General features: G+C 34.0%; 1 protein-coding gene across 3 annotated transcripts in view; it reads left to right on the top strand.

The window, feature by feature from the left end:
* Positions 1-17,830, top strand: part of TRPM7 (transient receptor potential cation channel subfamily M member 7) — a 114,386-nt gene that overhangs the window by 86,571 nt on the left and 9,985 nt on the right. The window contains exons 28-38 of one of the 3 annotated variants that reach the window (XM_072808482.1): positions 1,610-1,706; positions 4,252-4,319; positions 6,770-6,804; positions 9,082-9,107; positions 11,527-11,577; positions 11,674-11,739; positions 12,360-12,643; positions 12,787-12,869; positions 13,006-13,211; positions 16,997-17,048; positions 17,150-17,256. In XM_072808482.1, coding sequence (XP_072664583.1) covers positions 1,610-1,706; positions 4,252-4,319; positions 6,770-6,804; positions 9,082-9,107; positions 11,527-11,577; positions 11,674-11,739; positions 12,360-12,643; positions 12,787-12,869; positions 13,006-13,211; positions 16,997-17,048; positions 17,150-17,256 — 1,075 coding nt within the window. Of the gene's footprint in view, positions 1-1,609; positions 1,707-4,248; positions 4,320-6,769; positions 6,805-9,081; positions 9,108-11,526; positions 11,578-11,673; positions 11,740-12,359; positions 12,644-12,786; positions 12,870-13,005; positions 13,212-14,963; positions 15,107-16,996; positions 17,049-17,149; positions 17,257-17,830 lie in introns of those variants that run through there. The other 2 variants (XM_072808481.1, XM_072808483.1) reach the window with 2 other exon arrangements.

Here is a 17,830-nt window from a genome sequence, read left to right as displayed (position 1 = left end):
AATGAAAACCATAGACCCTCTTCCCATAAAAATGCACATATACAAAATTTTATCTATATGGAATTTTACAAATATCTGGAAGCCCACCATCAATCCTGCACTAGAATTTCTGTTATAGATGATTCTATGAAACTCATGTGTCATATCAAAGAAAGCACTTAAATAAAGCAAATAAGAAATAGCTAAAACTGGTTCCAAAAGAAACAACTAAAATCAGAAAGGAAATTGGAGTCGCATTGTGACCACATAAAAGGTTAGCACTCTCACTTGGTTATATAATCAGCTGTATATGAAGAGTACAGAGCATCAAAGGTAGAAAAGCTTAACTTTCTTGATGTAAGTTGAATTTACTTAATAAAAGTAATACTTTATTGCAGGAATACTATTTTAAAACTCACTGTTTCTGAGAGGTGGTAGAAGTTTGGGAATATCTTAGAGTTGCATAATAGTGTGTAACCTGTTTATAACTTGAAGAGAGAAAACTCTGAATGGATTGGGTTGTCCCCACATTAATTTAATGCAGTTTGTTCATCTGGGAAAATGGGTAGGTAAAAATGAGAAAGTTAAGGGAGAATTAGACTATAAAATATTGTACAGGTAGAACAGTTGAAACAGTGAACATTTTGGTGACTCCAAAATAACGCTCCTGCATATAAGAATTTAATAGGGAGGGTTAGATTAGAAATTGATGAGAAGGGAAATGCTTTGTCAGTAAGTACAAATGGATGAGTAGAAATTTGGAAAAGTCTGTTTATGTTCTTGTATCACTTCATAAACTCTGATGAATTAAAGCTTTTATTTATTTATTTTTAAAGATTTTATTTATGAGAGACAGAGAGGCAAAGACATAGGCAGAGGGAGAAGTAGGCTTCCTGCAGGTAACCTGATGCAGGACCTGATTCCAGGACCCTGGAATCACAACCTGAGCCAAAGGCAGGTGCTCACACTGGGCCACCCAGGTGCCCCTGAATTCCAGCTTTAAATGTAAAAATTCAAATCATTTCAGAAAATAGAAATATTAAGTCAGTAAGACCAGGAGGACTTTTTAAATGTATAAGGAATAAACAGTATTGAAGGATGTGAAGAGATTTAAGTACCAAAAAATGGAAATCATAGATAAGTAAAAACAAATTTGTGAAAAATTGAAATGTGACAAATAATGATCAAATCTTTATTATGTAAACAGCTCATATAATTAATAAGAAAGCTATCCAGAAACCCCTTCTTCCCCCTAAAAACCTCTCCTCTCTACTCCTTTATCTTCCAAACTCTTATAATCTGTCAGTGTAAAATAGCATTTTGTTTTTTAGGTAAACAGGTAAACGTTTTATTATTTTCCCTACAGTTTTTCATAGTTCCCTCAGTTTTTTATGAAATTGTATTACTATTGAAAAGGATCCATTCAGATGGGTTTATGAACAATAAATAGTATATTTTGATGTAGTTTTTTGAGATTGTCATTGAAGAAAATTAACCTGTAACATATTTGGTGTCCAGGTAGATTAAAGCATATTGAGCTGAATAGATACAGAGACGCTTATACTACTTAGTATAATCATTTGAAATTCAGTTTAATTCTTTTTAAATTGTGTATTTGTGCAATATACAGAATGATGTTCCTTCTGAAAATGCTTTGAAACATGTGAGTTCTCATGCTGGATTTACTGAATGTCATAAAACTTCTATTCCTCTTCATTTAGAACAAGGTAAGTTTCTGACTTGTGAATCATGTTACCAAACATGCTCATTTAAGCTTTCCGTATATTTTATGTATGTCACACACCTGAGCAGCAAATGTTTCAAGAGTCAGAAAATGACGATTCAGGTCATTCATTGTTCCTTTAAGTTTGAATAATACACATAATCCCAATATTCTCATATTTTTTACAAATTGTTTAGTACCTAGATGATCTTTATGAATCTGCGGGTTTTAACTTACACAGATGAATCTGTAGTGTTTTAACCTATTTTTCTAATTTAACTTTTAAAAATAGCTAATACGGGCAGCCCTGGGTGGCTCAGCAGTTTAGTGCTGCCTTCGGCCCTGGGCATGATCCTGGAGACCTGGGATCGAGTCCCACGTTGGGCTACCTGCATGGAGCCTGCTTCTCCCTCTGCCTGTGTGTGTGTGTGTCTCTCTCTCTCTTTCTGTGTCTCTAATAAATAATAAAATCTTAAAAAAAAAAGCTAATACTTTTATTTGGCTCAGAATTAAAATACAAACACACACAAGTACTTTGAAAATAAGTCTGTCTCATTCCAACCTAACATGTAACCACTTATTTTTATTTATTCTCTTGAGTTTCACACAGATCCTATAAGACAGTAGTCTTCTTCCTCTCATTTTTACACAGAAAGAAATATACCATACATCTACACCTTTAATTTTTCACTAGAGAATTAAATGGCCTGGGGATGTTTCCATATCACACTTTTTTTATGAGTCAAAAGTTATATATGCATATAAATTTAAATTTATTATTCAGCTTTTCACTAATGTGCATTTAACGTTTATAGCGTTCCTTAAGAAAAACATCACTACTATGTCCAGCTGACCATCATTTCCCCTTTCATTCTCTTCTGGTATACAGCATTATCAAGTTGGAAGTTTTCCAGGAGTGCAAGTTGGTTTAACACTAACATCAAAAATATAATTGATGAGGGGCACCTGGCTGGCTAAGTCAATACAGCATGCAACTCTTGATCTTGGGGTTGTGAGTCCAAGGCCCATGTTGAGTGTAGAGCTTACTTAAAGAAAAAAAAAATTATATATATGTATGTATGTATAATTGATGTACGATAGTAACAGAGGAGAAAAATCATTTGATCATCTCAGTAGCTGTAGAAAAGGCATTTGATGACATTCTGCATCCATTCATGATTAAAACTCCTAGCAAAGTTAGAATGGAGTTTCCTTAATCTGAATAAGGGATATTGACAAAAAGTTACCACAGATACTATATTTCATAATGATCAATTGAAAACCACATGGGGATCCAAGGCAGGGATTCTGGCTGTTACTATTTCTATTTAACATTCTTGCTGGAGAAATAAAGTAAGAAAAAGAATGGTGGAAGGGTTAGCAGGGAAGAAATAAAATTCATTTTCAGTAACATGGATGTTCTTTCTGCAGTTAATTTTCTGCTTCTTAATTTTGCATCCTCATATTTCAGCTTTAGACCATAACTTTTGACCTCCCCTTAAAGAAGGCAAGAATTGAACTCTTCCCCTCCCCCGGTTCCCAAATACACGCGCACGTGCACATACACACACGTTTACTCTTTTCCACCAATATAATTATATTGTAATTTTGGTTAGATCAGCACTAGATTCTCTGCTATTGACTACATTTCTTCAAGATACTCAGATACATAATGCATTTTATCAGTTTCATTATCTTGAAAAAATTTTGTCCAGACTCTTCTAATGTATTTCAATCTTGTCTTTTTTGCCCTCTACACTCAGAATACAAATTTTGTTCTAAGATTCCCCATCACTATTCATTCTGAGATTTTTCTTCACTATGTCATAAAGTTGTAAATTCTAAGTTACTTTAGAATTTAACATCCTGACTTTTTAAAATAGGCTTAATTCTTAAGTTTAGGATAAAGAAAAACAAGATATGATAAAGATATGGCATCTTAAATAATGGGAGGAGAGATTAACTTTTTTTCTATTACTATAAAATGATGTATGTTTAAGATCATGAATTACAATGTTGTAATGGCAAGAGATTGAAATCCTACCAAATGTCCATCAGTACGAGTTTGGTTATTATTCTGTACAATTATTGTACACCCATAGTATGAAGTTCAATGTAACATCAAAATAGAGAAAGTTCTCTGTGTATTGATTATGGAAAGATCGCCAAGCTTAAAGTTAAAAAACCAACAATAATGTATTATTATCCTATGTATTATTATCCTATTTATTTATGGTTTTAAAAAATGATAGGTGTACACACACAAAAAATAAATGGTAGGATACATAAGAAATTTGGAAATAGGAAGAGTAAGATTTTTTCCGTTATAGTCTTTTATTTCTTAGTGCCTTTTTAGAAAAGTAAATTGAATAATTTTGATACCCTGTCAAGAGATCTGTGGGCATGTAGCTCAATCTTCAGCAGTGTTGAGGAGGGGATAAATTATCTTATGAAGGTTACACTGTATGTAAAAACAATTTGTGTTTTGTTAGTTGATATCAAAAAACTTTCAATTGTATAACTTACGTTTTAAAATTTTCTTTAAGTAGAAAATAGCAGTAGAAGGCCATCTACAGAAGAAACTCAGGAAGTAGATTCCAAAGCAGCTTTACTACCGGTTTGTACATTTCAATTAAACAAATGCATATTTTAATATGTGTATTTATTTAAAAAGAGCTAAAAGATGGTGATATGTTATTTGAGGTTATATTTACTGTTCAAAAAAATTTTACCTTAGAAAACTAACATTAGTACGTGGTGGCAATTATTCTTTGTAGAGTTTCTTCCTGTTGTCTGAATAGTTAGGGGTTTATTTTTACTTATTTATGTATTTAGATATATAGATCTATAAAATTATCTTTATAATTTTATGTTTTTCATCATGATAAATATAAAATTATCTTTATAATTTTATGTTTTTCATCATGATAAATGTAGTCTTTAATCCCCACCTTCTATTTATCCCATCCTCTCGCCCACCTTCCCTCTTCCCAGATCCACAGTTTGTTCTTTAAAAGAGTCTTGGTTTATCTCTTTGCTTGTTTGTTTTGTTTCTTAAATTCCACATATGAGCAATCGTATGATATATGTCTTTCTCTAACTTATTTCATTTAGTATTCTCCAGTTCTGTCCATGTTGTTGCAAATGGCAAGGTTTTATTCTTTTTATGGCTGAATAATATTCCAGTGTATATATACCATATGTTCTTTATCCATTCATCTATCACTGGACACTGGGAAGCTTCCATCATTTGGGTATTATAAATAATGCTGGAATAAACATAGAAGTGCATGTATTCCTTTAAATTAATGTTTTTGTATTTTTGGCTAAATACCCAGTAGTGCAATTACTACATCATAAGATAGTTCTGTTTTTAACTTTCTGGGGAGCCTTCATACTGTCTTCCACAGTGGAAGTTTGCCTTCCCACCAGCAGTGCAAAATAATTCTTTTTTTTCCCACATCCTTGCTGACATTTGTTGTTTCTTAAATGTTTTTGATTTTGGCCTTGCTGACAGATGTGAGGTGATAATCTCATTGTAGTTTTGATTTGCATTTCCCTCATGATAAGTGGTGTCGAGCATCTTTTCATGTGTCTGTTGGCCATCTCTGTGTCTTTGGAGAAATGTCTGTTCATGTGTTCTGCCCATTTTTATTGGATTATTTGTTTAGGAGGTATTAAATTATATCAGTTCTTTATATATTTTGGATACTAACCCTTTATCAGATATGTCATTTGCAAATATATTCTCCCATTCCATAGATTGCCTTTTAGTTTTGTTGATTGTTTCCTTTACTATCAGAAACTTTTTGATGTAATCCCAATAGTTTATTTTTGCTTTTATTTCCCTTGCCTCAGGAGAGATAGCTAGAAAAAAATACTGCTATGGCCAGTGTTAAGAGAGATTACTGTCTATGCAATAGTTTAGGAAATTTTAAAGAAAAATTTATACAAAAGAAAAGCAGTAATCTGTTTGTAGTGAAACTGTATGAAGTCGTTCCCAACCAATTTAGGTAGTATTTGATTTTACAAATACTTTAAAAAGCATACTCTGGCAAGCCAAACAAATAGCTTGGGAAAAAGAAAAACTGTTCCTTTATATGAGTCAGGTATAGAAATCACTACTCATAATTATCCTGGATTATCAGGAACATATTAACTTACATTCTGCTATAAGGAGGTTGTATTATTGAAAATCATGTTATTAAAAAAATTATTTCAATGAGAAGAGGGGGTTAGTTAACACAGTTTCATAGTAACAGTTCCTTCTTTCTGAAAGACCTATCCTGAACCTAAGCAGCAGAATTTTGCCACAAATTAAGTTCTATTGAAGATGACCTGACAATGCCAAATTATAAAACTTTTGGGTTTCAAGTTACATAAACAGCATTAAACCTCTAATAACTTAAGATAGTAGAATTATTGGTTACAGATCTAAAACAAGTATGATTATTAAAGTGATTAAAACAAATTAAAAAAGAAGACGCAATTCAAAAAGTCCTGAAAATTAGGGGAAAAAATCTAAAATAAAAAATAACTCATTGGAAGTTAATAACGTAGATCAGGCATAGCTAAATGGAGAATTACTAAATTGGATCAGAATGTAATCATACATTTAAAATTAGATGAAAAAACTGCAGAGTAAAAACAATACACACATACAGAAAAAGACTTTAATGAAATATGTCTAAATGTTTTTGGTGATTTGTTTACAGTGTGCATGATTTTAACTTTACTCTTTATACTTTGTTGTGTTTTTCTTTTGTGGGCACATAGTATTTAAGAGTATAAAGTTGTCATCAGAAAAAAGCAACTAGCCAGACTATAATTATATTGTAGGAAATAACAATCACAAAATTATTCTATATTGTGGAGTGGTCTTAAGATAATTATATCCATTTATTATTTTATTAGTTCAGGTGTATGAAACAAGGACTTCACATTAATTTTTCAGTCCTTCATTCTTAAAACCTACTATAGGAAACAAAACAGGTTTAAACAGTTAAACTTCATCTAGAGAGATTTTTTTTTCTTTAACTTTACGTTTGTGTTTGTTTTTGACTAAAGGATTGGTTACAAGATAGACCATCAAACAGAGAAATGTAAGTAAGTCTTTTCTCATCATTAACCTAAAAAGTATCATAGTTATTTGATGTTGTCTTTTTTTTGTTCTTTGTACCATTTCTTAAATACTCCTTTATAGATGGATGATAATTATTTATTTAAGTGGCTCTTGTCTTTACATAGACGAGATTGGCGGCACTCATTTATTATGAATTAATATATACACTTAAAATTATAATTCTTTATAGTTACATTGTTAGAGCCATACTATAATTACTACTCTACTAAAATCTTCCTTATAATATGATTTTATTTAGTCCTGTTTCCAACTTGCTGTTGAATAAAATTTATTCAAAGATCTAGTTTGACAATTTAGCTTTGCACTTAGCTAACTTCTATACCCATCATTGTAATCAGCAAGCCTTACCCCTGCTTTTGGAAAAGGTAATTAGAGCAGTTATTACACAGTATACATTAAAAAGTTTGCATTCAGGGAGATCCACTACAAAGCTGATACAGTAATCCAGAACCAAATGTGGAAACAAAAGGCAATCTGACAGGTAATCATCCCTAGAAAGTAAAAATTTTTAGTACATATTAAACATAAAGAAGAATCAAAGATAATCTATGTGATTCCAGCCTGAGAATTAGTTTTTTTTAGGATTCTAAAGAACATTAAAAAAAAAAAAAAAGTCCTCTTGTTTTAATGCCTATTTGATAGTGGAAGCGTAATAGAGTTACTTTGAGATATGGACTACTTGAGAAGGAAATTATTAGATATTCCACAGTGTTCCCCATTTCCTTCTGTGTACCAGAAATATATGTGAATATAGAAGAAAATAAACCAAGTGCCACATGGACATCCAGTATTCAAGTTCTTTGGATATTATGGGCCTGTATGGCATTTGGAAGACCAATCTGTAGTCAGATCTCTTCAGAGTATACTGTCTTTTATAACCAAAATCATACGATGTAAATACAGAATAGGTACTTGAAGTTGATGTTAATTCAGCTAGCAAGAGAACCTTATCTTACACAGTGTTGAGCCATAGAAATACCCAAAGAGATGGAATTGGTTAGTACTTTTTAGATGCTAAGTAAAGAGTAGTTTATCAGCAGCAAGGAGATGAGGCTAGGGTGAAAATACTTCCTATAATAAAATATTTAGGGGCAGCCCTGGTGGCGCAGCGGTTTAGCGCCGCCTGCAGCCCGGGGTGTGATCCTGGAGACCTGGGATTGAGTCCCACATCGGGCTTCCTGCGTGGAGCCTGCTTCTCCCTCTGCCTGTGTCTCTGCCTCTCTCTCTCTCTCTGTGTGACTATCATAAATAAATAAAAATTAAAAAAAATATTTATATTAAGGTGAAAGTCAGTAGGAAATAACAGTATCAGATCAAAGTAAGAGCTAAAAAGAGACTGTAAAAGTTCTTCACTTCAGAGGTCCTTTCTGATTCTGGTCTTTTTTATTCCTGAGCAAGGCCCCATAGCTGTAGGATGAGAGAGCTAAGCTTCTAACCCATTTTACTTGATTCTTATTGCATTTTCCTTTCTACTGTACCTGTCTAATTTGCACTGGAATCCATGGGATTAATAAAACCTCCTCTTGGTACCAATATATGTTGTTACAAATAAATATATTCAACATTGGAAAATTTTTTTCAACATTATAAATTGAGTTTTGCCAAATGATGTCTATTTGCCTTTCTCTCCATTCTTTGCCCACAATTCTGTATTTTCAGAAATCTGCAAAGTCATTTCAAGGCATTCTTAATATAGTAAAGAATTTATCTCCATGAATAGAGAAGTCAGAATATTTTGTTCTATTAGTACTAGAACCTTCAATTTGGCAGCAAACTACTAAACATTTAGGTATAAATTGGAGGTACAGGGGATCCCTGGGTGGCTCAGTGGTTTAGCGCCTGCCTTTGGCCCAGGGCGTGATCTTGGAGTCCTGGGATCCAGTCCCACATCAGGCTCCCTGCATGGAGCCTGCTTCTTCCTCTACCTGTGTCTCTGTGTCTCTTTCTCTCTCTCTCTCTCTGTCTCTCATGAATAAATAAAATCTTAAAAAAAAAATAAAAAATTGAAGGTACAAAGTGTTGATAAAATGTATGTATGTTGACATATTTATATCCATGTGTGAATTTGACACTGGCTTAAGGGAAATGTCATATATTCAAACGAAAGTGAGTCTGGATCTCAGAATTACTTAAATAGTATTATATTAAATAATCATAATAACTTTACAAAATAAGAAGTTGTATGGTAGCCAAAACAAAGATTGCGTCACAACTCATATTTTTTGGTTTTCTTTAGGCCATCTGAAGAAGGAACATTGAATGGTGAGTCCATATGGTAGATTTAATGTGAAAAAATGAGGATCATCTGTGATCTGTTAACAGCAAATAACACATTATTCTAGCTAGGAAACTTTAGACTTCATGTTTGAAAGCCAATGTGATAAAAATTTCTTCCCTCAGCTAGTTTCTCTTCAAAATAACAGCTTCACAAATATATGAAATCACCATATAATATCATATCTTTACTGTCACCCCACCTCCCTTCATTTCTATGACCTAGCCTGCTCTTTTCCCTTGTAGTCCCTGTTTTAGTTAATGATACTCTTTCAGTCAGTGAGGTCAAACCTGAGGAGTTACTCTTGACCCCCCCTTGACCTTGCACTCACAAAGTCCTTTTGTATTTACTTCTTAAATATCTCTAGAACCCATTTTCCACTTTACATCCTGCTCCTGCTTTCAGTTCACCCCTTCATTTTTTAAACCTTTTGTTGAAGTATATAACATGCATGGGTACTCTAAGTATACCCATGTAATTAGCACCCACATTACAAAACAGAATATTGCCAGTACCCTCATGTTTATGGAATCATAAAGTACATACTTTTGTGTCTGGCTTTTTCCTCCTTGCATATGTTTATGAGATTCATGTGTCTAGTGGTAGTTCATGCATTCTCATTACTATACAGTATTTCCTTCTGTGAATATATTGAGTTTATCCATTCTGATGGGCATTTCATAGTTCCACTGTATGATAACTATGAATAGTACTGTTGATGAGTATTCTTGTTCCTGTTGTTTGGTAAATATTTGTATTTATTTTTTATTGGTCTTGTACTCCTAGGTGGTAAGGTATATATATATGTTCACATTTAGTATTTTACTGCCATCTGGGTTTTTAGAGTTATGCCACTTAGGCTCCCTTTCAGTCTGTCTTCTCTTCTGCCACTACACTTACCATCTTCTGCTTTTCATTTTCCCCACTGTCATTGGCTAAAATCCAGTATCGTTTCTTAGCATGGCATATTTGGTTCCTTACAATTTGTTGTAGCTTTACCTCCTATAGGCATGCCTGTACTCTTGTTCATTAGTTTGCAGTCTTGGTTATATATTTCAAGTATTTGTGGAGAATCACTTTATGCTGACATATCTACAGAATTAGAATATTTTGGAGTGAGGTCTGGGTAGGTACACATTGAAAAATCCTCTCAGGTGATGCTGATTTGTATTTATTATATGTTTATATCTTATATACTAATATATTAATAACAATACATTTATATATAATATAACAAAATATTATATAATGTATCGAGGAATGCTGATTTATATTTATTATACGTTTATATATTATATCATATACAATATATTTATTTAAATTAGTATTGAAAACTGCTATTCTATTCATGCTGAACCACTTGCAGTTTCTCAGGTACAGCATGCACTTTAATAATCCCATGCCTTTGCAAATGTTGCCCTGACCACATAACTACCTTCAAAACTACTACCTTGGGATCCCTGGGTGGCACACATAACTACCTTCAAAACTACTATCTTGGGATCCCTGGGTGGCGCAGCGGTTTAGCGCCTGCCTTTGGCCCAGGGCGCGATCCTGGAGACCCGGATCGAATCCCACACCGGGCTCCCGGTGCATGGAGCCTGTTTCTCTCTCTGCCTGTGTCTCTGTCTCTCTGCCTCTCTCTCTCTCTCTCTCTCTCTCTCTCTGTGTGACTATCATAAATGAAAAATAAAAAAATAAAATAATAAACAAAACTACTATCTTTTCTTTCTTTTCTGAGACATCCTTCAATGTTTCTTCAAGCAGGGGGCATTTGGTATCCCTCCTGTATAGTCCTATGATGTATACATCATAAATATATATATATATGTAGTCTTATTATATACATATATGTATATATAATGTGTATGTTTTTTACTTACTACACATTAAAACTGTTGACTGATTGCCTTCTCTGCAAGGCAATATGTTCTTTTTCATTTATATTCTATAAACTTAACACATAGCTTCTTCTTACTACAATTAAAAAGTAAAGTCCTCAATACATTTAGATATGGAGCAGGGGCTCTTTGGAGTATGTTTTACATTCCAGAGTTCATCTTCCTATGGTAAGCTCACTAAAATGGTTACTTGGCTACAGGCCCCACCTCCTGAAGGTTGAAAACTAAAAGATATTTTTCTTTTTGAGTAAGGAGTATGGGAAGAATACAGTTTATGACAGGAGAGTGTCAAACATCATGTACTTTTTCCCTTTCAGGTATCTGAGTGCACAGTTAGGACTGATCTGGCATAATGAAAAAGAGTAATATACAGCAAGCATGTGATGAATATATTTTATTGTATTTTTCTGTATTGGTGAAGAGAGCTTACAAGAAGGAACTTAGGATGAAATTTATGCTACATTAGTATTTTTAAAAGGGTTTCATTTGTTTATTTGCATTTTAGGTCTTGCTTCTCCGTTTAAACCAGTTATGGATACAAATTACTATTACTCAGGTAAGTACTGTTAACAACAAAACATTAACAATATTTTGAAAAAAAAATATTTTGAGCTTTTAGGGATTTCATTATTTTTCTCTCATTTTTGTGCAGCTGTGGAAAGAAATAATTTGATGAGATTATCCCAGAGCATTCCATTTACACCTGTGCCTCCAAGAGGTAAATCCAAAAAGTAAATGAAGGGGGAAATAAATTTTTTGTTAATAATAAATTAATAATTTTTATTTTTATAACTTTTTATTGATTTTAGCTTTTATATAGGACATGGGTGATTTTAGCTATTGTATAGAACATGGTGACAGAAAGAAGGGTCTCATTAAGAAGTGTCCATTTTATGTAAATTTTAATTAGCAAGAGTCAGGTATGGTTTAAATAGAAGAAAGAATAATCAGAAGTATTAGATATCTCTATTTCTAGCATATCCAGAAGTAATAGTGTATTTCTCATTGAAAAAGGGTCTGAAACCATTGTCTAGTAAAGAAAGCATAGATAAATTGACATTACAGGATTTGTAGAATGGTTGTTTTCTTAAAGTTTTTCTTGAAGATGTTCATAATTTCAAAAATGCTTATCATTACTAAATGTACATGAATTTAGAGATATTAGTAGATTCTAGATTCCTGAACATTTGTTGCCCTTAAACTTCCTTTATAAAATTACAACTTTGTCCAATTCATTTCCTATTTCTTATTTAACAAAATATTCTTGCCAATTTTTATTCTCTTTGTCATTTTAAAGAGTCATAATTTGACCTCAGAATGTGTTCATTCATCTTGCAGGTGAGCCTGTCACAGTGTATCGTTTGGAAGAGAGTTCACCCAGTATACTGAATAACAGCATGTCTTCTTGGTCACAGCTTGGCCTCTGTGCAAAAATAGAGTTTTTAAGTAAAGAGGAGATGGGAGGCGGTTTACGGAGAGCTGTCAAAGTACAGTGTACCTGGTCAGAACATGATATCCTCAAATCAGGCCATCTTTATATTATCAAATCTTTTCTTCCTGAGGTGGTTAACACATGGTCAAGTATTTATAAAGAAGATACAGTTCTGCATCTGTGTCTCAGAGTAAGTGCTAGTGAATGCATAACAGTGGAGCATTATTTAAGGTTCATGTTTTCACTTCTAAAGTATGTTAAACCAAATAAGATTTTAGTTTCAGTTTTCAACAGGGTTTTTTTTTGTGTATGTGTATTTTTGTTGTTCTATAGGAAATTCAACAACAGAGAGCAGCACAGAAGCTCACATTTGCTTTCAACCAAATGAAACCCAAATCCATACCATATTCTCCAAGGTAAATCTTGAAATTTTTCTTGAGATCCTTTGGTTTTATATGGATAGCATCCTCTTTTGACTTTTATTATTAATGCTGAATATTTAATTATTTACCAACAAAACTGCTAGTAATGTCTGTAACTGTTTTTCATAAGGTTCCTTGAAGTTTTCCTGCTGTATTGCCATTCAGCAGGACAGTGGTTTGCTGTGGAAGAATGTATGACTGGAGAATTTAGAAAATACAACAATAATAATGGTGATGAGATTATTCCAACTAATACACTGGAAGAGATCATGCTAGCCTTTAGCCACTGGACTTATGAATATACAAGAGGGGAGTTACTGGTACTTGATTTACAAGGTAAGTTTATTAAAGTTTTGCTACGGTGGAATTGTACAGTAGATTCTCACCTATTCATATGTTATAAGCGATATACCGAAATCCATTAATTTACACATAGGTAAAACCATGGGTCAGGGGACACCTGGGTGGCTCAGTGGTTGAGTGTCTGTCTTTGGCTCGGGTCATGATCCTGGGGTCCTGGGATCGCATCGGGCTCCCCACAGGGAGCTTGCTTCTCCCTCTGCCTATATTTTTGCCTCTGTCTCTGTGCCTCTCACAAATAAATAAATAAAAATCTTAAAGCAAAACAATAACAAAAAAACAACTGTGGGTCAGTAGAAGCTGTTAAAAAAGCAAGTCAATAACCATTAGCATATAGCCATCAGGGCCCTCCCTGAATGGTGGGATCTTGTTATCTTAATTATTGTTTGGATAATACATATTTTGATAAACAAAAATACATGCAATCCACTATTTTTTTTATTTTTTAAAGATTTTATTCACTTATTCATGAGAGACACACAGAGAGAGAGGCAGAGACACAGGCAGAGGGAGAAGCAGGCCCCATGCAGGGAGCCCGATGGGGGATTCGATTCTGGGACCCCAGGATTACACCCTGGGCCAAAAGCAGGTGCTAAACTGCTGAGCCACCCAGGGATCCCCCCCACTATTCTACTTTTAGATGTGTATGTAGCCTCAGTCTTTTAGAATTATAAAGACTGTTTCTTTGTAACAGTAACAGGTATTCTGTTATTCCTGGTGTTTATATTATCTACTATTGTGAACTAAACTACTTAAATATTTAATGGATTAAAACAACCATTTTATTTGCTTACAGTTCTTTGGTTTCAGGAATTTGAAATGGGCATAGTGGGGATGGCTTATTTCTGCTATCTCCTCTGAGGGCTTGAATGGCTGGAGAGTAAGTATGGACAGCTTACTGGAGTCAGATGTCTGAGGTTTCTGTTCTCTGACATCTGAATCCCTCAGTTCTCTGCCATGCGATCTCTCCGATGGCTGATTAACGGGACTTTCTCCTAGCATGGTAGTTTTGGGTAGTTAGACTTTACATAGCAGCTAGTTTCCTACAGAGAGAAAGCAGAAACTCTGAGGACTAAGTCCAGAACTAGCTCAGATCTCTTCCTCCATATTTTACTGGTAAAGACAGATAATAAGGACAGCCCAGATTCAAGAGGTGGGAATGGATTCCAGCACTTCTTGAGTAGAATAGCATGTATATGCAGGGAAGGAAAAACTGATCATAACCATTTTTGTAGACAAACTCTCATACATAGAAAAAGGAAGTTGTGGTGTGGAGAGGGCAAATTTGCTCAGAGTAATGTCTGAAGCTTCACAATAGGGTCAAAGGAAAATAAAACTGAGCAAGTTGCCAACTCTGCCTGAGGTACTTTCACATTATAGCTTCTATAATTTTTTTTTTCCTGAAGAGCAGCCTTAATTTCAAATGTTAACACAGACCAGATTTCAAAATCACATAAAGAAAATTTTTTAGAATGTTTATCACTTGATAAATTTTTTTGTTATATACATAGTCACAAATATAAAGGATTGTGCTGAAAAGTAAATGGCATTGATTCAAGCTCAAGAAAGAAAATCTCTGTAAAAATAACTATCCTTTTTTCAGTAGTTCATCATTTTACATAAATGATTTAGTATATATAGTGACACCGATGTAAAATGTTAGACAAGTCAATCCAATTAAGTAAAAGGGATCTTAAAGTTTATTCTTTTTTTTTTTTTTTTTTTAAGATTTTATTTATTCATGATGGACATAGAGAGAGAGAGAGAGGCAGAGACACAGGCAGAGGGAGAAGCAGGCTCCATGCAGGGAGCCCGACGTGGGACTCGATCCTGGGTCTCCAGGATCGTGCCCTGGACCAAAGGCAGGCGCTAAACTACTGAGCCACCCAGGGCTCCCCTTAAAGTTTATTCCTAAATAAGCATCCTTTATCTTCAAACATGCATAGGAGATAAAGCCAAACAGATTTTGTCTGAACTATTAATTTAAAAGATGGGAGTTGGTGTGCCTGGCGGACTCCTTTGGTATGGCTTGTGACATTTTTTATTTTTTAAGATTTTATTTATTTATTTGAGAAAGAGTGAATGAGAGAGCACATGGGTGAGGAGGAGCAGAGGGAGCACGAGAAGCAGGCTCCCCACTGAGCAGGGAGCCTGACCAGAGACTTGGATCCAAGACCCCAAGATCATGACCAAGGCAGACCGACTGAGCCACCCAGGCCCCCCAGGGCTTATGACTCTTGATCTCAGTCAAGTCCCATGTGAGAGTAGAGCTTACTTAAAACAAATAAATAAAAATAAAAGATGGGAGTTATTTTCACTAAGGAAAGTAGTGCCGTTCTTTACATCATTAATATGTTCCTGAAGCCATTTTTCATAGGAATATTTGACACAATTACTGCAAACAAGTTAAACAATATAGAAATATATAAAGAACGGTTTTCCCATCTTTACTATTTCTCTACTTTTATGAAGACAAATACACAAGTAGAGGCTTTTTTTACCTTTTAAATTTTTTTTTTTTTTTTTTTTAAAGTGGAGTAGAGCAGGAGAGAGATCTTTAGCAGGCTCCATGCCCAGTGTGGAGCCCAAGTTGGGGCTCCATCTCACAGCCCTAGGATCATGACCTGAGCCAAAATCAAGAGTCAAGACACTTAACCCACTGAGCAACTCAGGTGCCCCCTTTTCCCTTATTTTTGATTATTTTGTTTTATGTTGTGATTTTCCTCTACTGGGATGATGCCGTGTGTGTGTATGTGTGTGTATTTCACTTGTTCTTTTTCCAGCTATGTCATGGGCATCTTTTGGGTCGTTACTGATAAATCTAAGTTACTCCTTTTAATATTTGCATAATATAATATGGAGGAGTGACATAATTTAGTCTTTTTTTTTTTTCCTTTTTGCTACTATAAACAATGCTGCAACAAACATACTCATGTATTGCTACTTTTATGTCCATATTCCTGAATTGGCTTAAGTTAGAGATGGGTACAATTTTAATAGCTACTGCTGGGTTCCTTTTCCACAAGGTTATAGGAATTCATACTTAGCACTGTATGTGAATGCCCATTTCTCCACAGACTCTCCAGTGTCGAATAATCTTGTTTTAAAGAAATGATTGATTGATTTATTTTAGAGAGAGAGAGTCAAGCAGACTACAAGAGGATATATTCATATGTTAGTGTAGCAGTTTTAAAAATCCAAAACACTTTTAAAATGACCTATAAATTATGCTTTCATGTATCTAATTGTTCTTTGCTACGTTGAAAAAGGGAAAGGGAAACTGGGTGGCTCAGTTGGTTAAGCTTACGACTCTTGATTTCAGCTCAGGTCATCTTGGGTCATGAGATCAAACCTGGCATCTGGCTCTGTGCTTAGCCTCGAGCCTGCTTAAGGATTCTGTCACCCTCTTCCTTGCTCTTCCCCCTGCTTGCACTCGCTTGCTCTTTCTGTCTTGGTCTCAAATAAATACATAAATCTTAAAGAAAAACAGGGAGATCATGTAGATCTTTTACATACGGAGATGTTTATTTGCAACTTTGTCCCTGTTGTATCAGAAGCAGTGCCATTGGGAGCTCATCTGCCTATCTACCAACTTTGGCAATTTCATAGTCAAATTATAAAATATCAAGAGAAAAAAATACCCTCTTGAATAATGCTATATAATTAATAACACTACAAAATCTCTCATGACTTTTTATTACTCAAGTGTCAGTGTCTACATCAATCATACAAATTGTCTTTTTTTATATATACATATAAAGGTGTGGGTGAAAATTTGACTGACCCATCTGTGATAAAAGCAGAAGAAAAGAGGTAATAAGTTTTAATAATTTCGTTAAAATATTTTTATAATTTCAAATTCTACATTTCTATTTGCATAAATTGCCTTTTTTTTTTTTAACTACCAATTCCAGATCCTGTGATATGGTTTTTGGCCCAGCAAATCTAGGTGAAGATGCAATAAAAAACTTCAGAGCAAAACATCACTGTAATTCTTGTTGTAGAAAGCTTAAACTTCCAGGTAAACATTTTCTTAAATAGTATAATGTATAAAATGTTAGCAAATTTGGTCACTACAATACTTTATTAGGCCAAGGATACAAATATATATAATTTAATAAGTGGATCTATGCTTTCTTTAATTGCTTATAAAAATACAAAATTGTTGATTTAATAGGTATTTATTATGTGTCTTTTGGATGCCAAGAATTGTGCTAGGTGTTGACAATACATTAGGGAACCAGACAGATGTGATCTCTGCCCTCAATGGAATTTAGTCAAATTTGAATACAACAGGATTAATAGGGAGTTATAGGACTGTCATAAATGCCAAGTAGAAGAAATACAAAAGGTAAAGCAAATGCTACCTGGGGAACTAACAGATTGCCTGAAATTGAGGGTTAAATAGACTTTCAAGTTAGCCTGGAAGAGTTGGGGAAAGAGTATTCCATGAAGTAGGGAACAGGAACCACAGATAAATTCTTTCAGAATTGTAATTTCATTTTTATATTTAAAGAAATAAAATTATGATGAATCTTAAGTTATAGCAAAGACCAGTGGTTCTCACCCTTTGGTATGCATCAGCATCTCCTGTG

The sequence above is a fragment of the Canis lupus genome, chromosome 32 (genome assembly GCF_048164855.1).
Source record: "Canis lupus baileyi chromosome 32, mCanLup2.hap1, whole genome shotgun sequence".
Classification (NCBI taxonomy): Eukaryota; Metazoa; Chordata; class Mammalia; order Carnivora; family Canidae; genus Canis; species Canis lupus.
The sequence above is the reverse complement of the archived record's forward strand: the minus strand, read 5'-3'. Positions and strand labels throughout refer to the sequence as shown.